Consider the following 6752-nt stretch of genomic DNA (forward strand, 5'->3'; position numbering starts at 1 on the left):
GAGAGTTCCTGCCTCAAGTGGAGGAGTTCAAGTATCTGGGGGTCTTGTTCACGAGTATGGGAAGGATGGAACGGGAGATTGACAGACGGATCGGGGCAGCTTCTGCAGTAATGCAGTCGCTGTACCGGTCTGTCGTGGTGAAGAAGGAGCTGAGCCGCAAGGCGAAGCTCTCGATTTACCAGTCAATCTACGTTCCTACTCTCACCTATGGTCATGAGCTGTGGGTCATGACCGAAAGGACAAGATCCCGGATACAGGCGGCCGAAATGAGCTTTCTCCGCAGGGTGGCCGGGCGTTCCATTAGAGATAGGGTGAGAAGCTCGGTCACTCGGGAGGAGCTCAGAGTAGATCCGCTGCTCCTCCACATCGAGAGGGGCCAGCTGAGGTGGCTCGGGCATCTTTTCCGGAAGCCCCCTGGACGCCTTCCCGGGATGGTGTTCCGGGCATGTCCCACCGGGAGAAGACCCCGGGGAATACCTAGGACACGCTGGAGGGACTATGTCTCCCGGCTGGTCTGGGAACGCCTCGGTGTCCCCCCGGAAGAGCTGGAGGAATTGTCTAGGGAGAGGGAAGTCTGGGCATCCCTGCTTAGATTGCTGCCCCCGCGACCCGGATAAGCGGAAGAAGATGGATGGATGGAGTTTAAAAGAAAACAAGCTCCGAACATCCTTTAATGAAATATAAGTGTAAGAGTGTCTGGACACTCGGCCTGATTTTGCCAAGTGTCCTCAGGACAACATTTTTATAAATTAAACCTAAACTCACACCAAACCCCAACCCAAACCATAACTCACCCCTAAAATCAGAGGGAAATGAGAAGTGAAAAACAATGGTCTAGAAGCACCTAATCCTGGTTGGAAGATTAAACTATAAAGGAACTGTAAACTTATTCCTGAAATCTGATTGGTTGTTGATTGAAATGTTGTCCCAGGGTTAACATGATGTTGTCCTGAGGATATCAACCACTTGACAAACACAGGAGAGGCGTCTGGAGCAGTGAGAGTCAGTGGTGTTATTGATGTCAGAGGGGCTTCAACCTCATCATATCACATAGAAGAGTCATTTCAAGGTCTTTTCTTCAGGATGATTGATCTTCTGTCCTCATACGTCTCATACGACCTTCAAACAGTTTCGTCTGCTGACAAAACAACATTCCTGTTTGTCTTCTGTGTGGATCCAGGGTTATTATAGGCGACTGATACTCTTTCAAGCATTGTAGAGATTTCTATGAATTAAAAGCTAAATATTCTGCAGGCCAAAGAATTACTAAACAATAAATGGTGCCTTCATTTAAAAGAAAAAAATGACACCTTTACATTAATGAAACAAGTCAAGTTAAAAGCACATAACAAAATCGAACTATATAAAAATAAAACCTAATTCTAAATGTTAATAAAACAACAAGTAAAAAACTTGAAACTATCAGATCTGATAATATCTCCTATAAAACTGACTTCAGATATGTGTGAAGTCTCATGACACCAATGATTTATTGAAAAGAATAACCATCACTAGAATGAATCAACAACAATCCAACAAGGGACTTCAAGTCATTTTCACTGAGTGTCATTTATTTTGAGCATAGAAAAGTGACGGGTGACATTTATGACATCGTAGACATAGTGTTTTATTGAATCATCCCTGATTCATCGTGGCCCAAAGTATTTCATACGACATCATCAAAATGGGTTAACAGAACAAAAAGATGACATTACAGACATAAAAGAGAGATTTTAAGGTTTTGGTGAAAATATCAATGAAACATCAGCGATGACACATGAGGGTCTGTAAGGCCACTGCGGAAGTGCTCATCTGAAACATTATACAAATCAAACTCATATTTACTGTAATATTCAGAAATCAGAGTAACTTCATGTCAAGTGCTCGTCTCTCCTGCTGTCTGTGTGTGTGTGTTTGTGTGTGTGTGTAGTTCAGCGTGAGCTCTTGTATGATGTTAGCTTGAATGTGTGCTTGTGTTAACAGAGTCTTAATGTCCTGAACTCTCTTCCACAAGCGGACGCTCTGTGAGTCGAGTGGGCCTGAAACACAAACACAAGCGCCGTCCGTTAATGTCACACTAATCACACAAGGTCTGGTGTCCCGTACATGTCCACATGTTCTGTGTGAATGAAGAACACGTGAGCTTCACGTCTGCAGTACATCTGCACAGAGAGAGAACAGCTGAGATGATCATTAAAGTGTGTGTGTTTTCATTAATGTAGGGCAGGAGAGGGATTTCGAAAAAGGAAACAGCCAACACATCATCATCATCAGTTCACGTCCCCGTGAGCATCTCAACAACTCACATCTTCAACACTTCACTCCACAGATCAAGTCTTAACGCTATCTGCCGTCGTGTGACGCCCCCTGGCAGGCGTGTCGCAGCGGTCGGGTCAGGGTACAGGATGAGGGTCACGGGGTCACTTAGTGTTGCTCAGAGTGTCGGTGGGTCCAGGTGGACCCTCGTCTTTTGGCACCGCGCCATTGTGTTGAGTTTCCTCCGTATACTGCTGCACGGCCCGCAACACGGCATCTTCAACCAGACGCTTACTCAGACTCACTAACTCATCATCATCCGGCGCTTTCTTAACACCTGCACACACACACACACACACACATCAGTAGAGTCCTGCAGGTCAAAGTGTGACAGATCACATGATGAAGGGTGACGGGGGGCTCATGTTGAACTGATCGTCTTTAATAATCATCACATTCATCCTCTTTTATTGACATTAACTTGTGCTTTGAGGAGTATTGTGTCGCACCGTTCTAAAGAATATATTACGAAGAATAGAATGACTGATATTTTACATTGCTGGGTGTTAACTGATCATGTTCTAAATCAATTCAAACACTGTGAAGTACAGGAGACAGATGGAAAACAGTACAGAGCCACCATGTAGTAGTTTTATTTCCTGGTAAACTATCTGCTTCCAATAGAGCTGAAAATATGTCGTATCATCTGAAACACTCTTAAAAATAAAGTTTCTTCAAGATGCCACAGATCAACCTTTTCATTCTACATGGTTCCAAAAAGAACCTTTAACATCTGAAGAACCTTCACAACAATGTTTCTTCAGATTATGAAAAGGTAAGAAAGGGATGGTTCTTTAACCCTTTCACCGCCATTGACAAGTTATCTCGTCATTTAAAAAAAACACTTCAATTACAGCAATCAGTGTTTGTACTGTTGTACAGCAGGTGGCGCTGTTACACACCTTTGGGAAAAAATACAGAATCCCAGAACCTAGAACATATATGTTTTAGCGGTTTTTAATGATGTTCAGAGTGTAATCTGGGTGGAATCTTTGACAAAAAATGTGAATTATCTCAGCTGTTTAATCAAAATGGTGCATTTTTGAAGAAACTTACCCACATCTACGGAGTGATAAAAAACGAACAAAAGAAGATAAAAGAATACGGTTTCTTTTGTTTAAAAGCTGAGACTCTGTTCTTTCATTTGACATATTGTTTGTCCATATATTCTTTACAGAAAATGTATTGTGAGTCATTAAAGTTGGGTGAAAATGTTAAAAACCGCTGGCGTAGGCTGGCAACTTCTTTTTAAAGTGGCTGACGGTGAATGAGTTAAAGAAACTCTGACTGAACGTGCTTCACAAAGGGTTCTTCTATGGTCTCGCTGTGAAGAAATTTTATTTTCAAGAGTGTACAGATATATGGTGCATCTGTCAAGTGATTTATGACACGTCAGTGAAGTGTGTGTGTGTAGACCTGGTTTTTATATGTTAATGGCGACCTAAACCTGAATGCACATCAACTCATGGGGACCCCGCGGGCACAAACGATTATCAACTGTACAGAACGATAATTTTTTAATATCGAAAAATGCAAAAAGTTTTGTTTGATCTTTAGGTTTAGGGGTTGTGTTAGGGGATCAAATATACAGTTTGTACAGTATACAACTCATCACACCTATGGACTGTCCCCACGCAGATAATAAAACATACATGTGTGTGTGTTTGTACTGGTGTAGAAGTGAAGGGGTCTGAAGAAACACTACACAGAAACAGTGAGGGTCTGGTGGGGTGTGTGCGGGGGAGTAGAACATACTTGTTCGTGCAGCGTGATGTCTGCTTTGCAGAAGAGCTGCAAGATAAACAACACATTTAACAACCGCTGACATGACTCTTAATGAAAACATCAGACCAGAGCGATCACCCCCAACATCAACATCATCATCATGATTATCATCATCAGACAGAAGCTTCATGAGGAAACATCACCGTATCCACCCACCAATCATGTGGAATCATGCACAACAAACATGCTGCAATCTGATTGGATATAGTTCATTCATTGTATTTCTGTGGACTGGAAAAGTTGACTGTAGTAAATGTGATATCATGTTGTGTGGATTGATGGACACATTTGTACAGTTTGACACAAGATGATCCAGTCGTGTATGTTGATGATGTATCACTTCTGTGTTTCTGGATTACAACAGACAATCATTGACTTCAGTGTCATCTACAGTAACAACAGATCTGAGATCAGTGCTTTAGACACACATCATCTTCCTGACAGACTTCAGACGCTTCGACAGACTTTAAACACGGCCGCTCAGAAATCACACACATTTTCTTGCACTGACACAACAATCCAAGTTTTAGAAACACTTTACTATTTTTTTTCATCTTTAAAGAGGAAAAGGGAGCAAAATAAAGGTGAAGACCACTCATTAATAGTTCAGAATACATGTATCTCCTGTGTCAAATCATCTCAAGATGAGACCTCAAGAACTGCTTGATAAAAGTGAGACCATGACAAGAGTGCAGTTCTAGTCAACGTTTGGCTACTTTAAATATGCTAGAATATGAGATTTGTTCATGTTGCTTTCAGTCACAACATACTCCTTTAGTAACAGCTGTGTCATCATATAGATTTGATGAGTTTACTATCATTCTATCAGTATTAAGTCTTTAAAACCTTAAACAGGAGTGTATGCTGCAGATAAAATGGGTGAAGTGTGTGTGTACGTGTGTATTCTGATGTGTGTGAGCGCAGGTATTTCCTCAGGATGTTTGATGTCCCATCAGGAACATGTGTGTCTGTTCCTCACAGCCGTTCACCTCAAGAAACCTCGAAAGAAACACAACAAACCCACAGACCAACACAGACCCGTCCTTCAAACACAACACAACACACATCAAGAGTCTGACATACTGTACATCTGCTGACCAACCCACACGATAATGAATCATGGTTTTATTATAGAAGAAGCAAAAGCACGCTTCATGTGTAGAAAACTGGTTATTTTCATAACACAATGACAATGTTTGAAACACAATTCAGCGTACTGCTGCTTCAGTTTAAACTGACAAAGGTCTTCTTCAAGAACGAGCTGATCATCTCACATCTGCTGAAGAGTCTGAAGCAGAACACACACGACACTGACAAACTCAACGTACAACATCTGACCTGAGACCACAGAGATCTCTTTAATATCGCCATTATTTCTCATAGACGTCAGTCAGACTAAATGGAGAGTCTTAAATACGTCTCAGATGTTTCTCCTGAGTCAGAAATCACACATATGTGAGAGTTTGAGAAGAGACGTCAACAATGAGTCAACATTAGTGAAGATCTCAAGATCAATCGAACATTCCTCATCACATTGATCTCTACATTCATTTACACCTCATAAACATTTTGGGGAGAAACATCTGATTTGAAACTAAAATGAGACACAACTGAGAACTCAAAGGTCATCTTTTGAAATCATCTGAAAGCTGAATAATGAAGATTTATATTGTCATGTGTTTTGTTAGGATTGTTTTGACCATTTCTGGTGGAGATATAACTATTTAAAACTCTGTAATCTGAGGGTGCCAAAAAATCAAAATATTGAGAAAATGACCTTTGAAGTTGTTAATCGGGTCACTGTGGCAGGACATCCACTCACAAAAAGAACGTTTTGTATATATTTAAGCTAGAACATTTACTAAATATCTGCATGAAACATGATCTTTACTTCATATCTTAATGATCTTTGGCATAAAAGAAAACTGGATCATTTGACCTGTATTTTTGTCTTTTGTCCTAAACATGTTCTCATGCTACTTAAGACTGGTTCTGTGCTCGGGGTCACGAATCTTCTGAGCTATGAAATCAACATCAATTTATCTGACAGCAACACAAGAATCAAACAGACATGATGTTCACATGTCATTAGAACAACACACATGCGTGTCTTCCATTATTCATGTGAATCCCACTGTTTTAACACGGCCGTGACAGTTGGAGAGCATCACATCACACACACACAGTTGACCTCTTGTTTTGTGTGTGTGATGTGATTCATGATCTCGACTCTGAATGTAGGACACAGCGCTCACACCACGTGCTGATCTCAACTCATCTACAGCTCCTCTACGCCTCTTAAAGAAACCGTTCTCTTCCAAATAACAACCCAATAACTGTCACTCGTGTCACACCCAAATACTCTGAAGAATCCTTCCACAGCTCAGGTGACATAACACCTCAAACATCCTCATGTGTGTGAAGTCACTCACATCCAGAACAAAACCACTGATGTTACTGACTGAAATCTTTCTATTATTCTCAGATAATCCACACGTGATTCTGAGGGAACGACTTCAGTTCTGTTTCCTTAAGCGAACTGGAGCAGAATGATGTCAAACACAAGAAGAGCTGTGAAAGATTCTCCAGAAACCTCAGACGTCAGCACACGAGTGTGAAATGAGATCAGGATGAGAGAATAAGAGCAGATT

The 6752-nt window shown here is 41.2% G+C and overlaps 1 protein-coding gene across 4 annotated transcripts in view; it reads right to left on the reverse strand.

Annotated features, from left to right (window-relative positions):
• Window positions 1–1550: 1550 nt before the first annotated feature.
• LOC130434115 (A-kinase anchor protein 7-like) overlaps window positions 1551–6752 on the reverse strand; it is a 20922-nt gene continuing 15720 nt past the window's right edge. For 3 of the 4 annotated variants that reach the window (XM_056764053.1, XM_056764055.1, XM_056764054.1), the window contains exons 9-10: window positions 4072–4107; window positions 1551–2593 (exon numbers count right to left, since the gene is read on the reverse strand). In XM_056764053.1, coding sequence (XP_056620031.1) covers window positions 2421–2593; window positions 4072–4107 — 209 coding nt within the window. In that variant the 3' untranslated portion in view covers window positions 1551–2420. The remainder of the gene's footprint in view (window positions 2594–4071; window positions 4108–6752) is intronic. The other variant, XM_056764056.1, reaches the window with a different exon arrangement.

Source organism: Triplophysa dalaica, chromosome 13, assembly GCF_015846415.1.
Source record: "Triplophysa dalaica isolate WHDGS20190420 chromosome 13, ASM1584641v1, whole genome shotgun sequence".
Taxonomy (NCBI): Eukaryota; Metazoa; Chordata; class Actinopteri; order Cypriniformes; family Nemacheilidae; genus Triplophysa; species Triplophysa dalaica.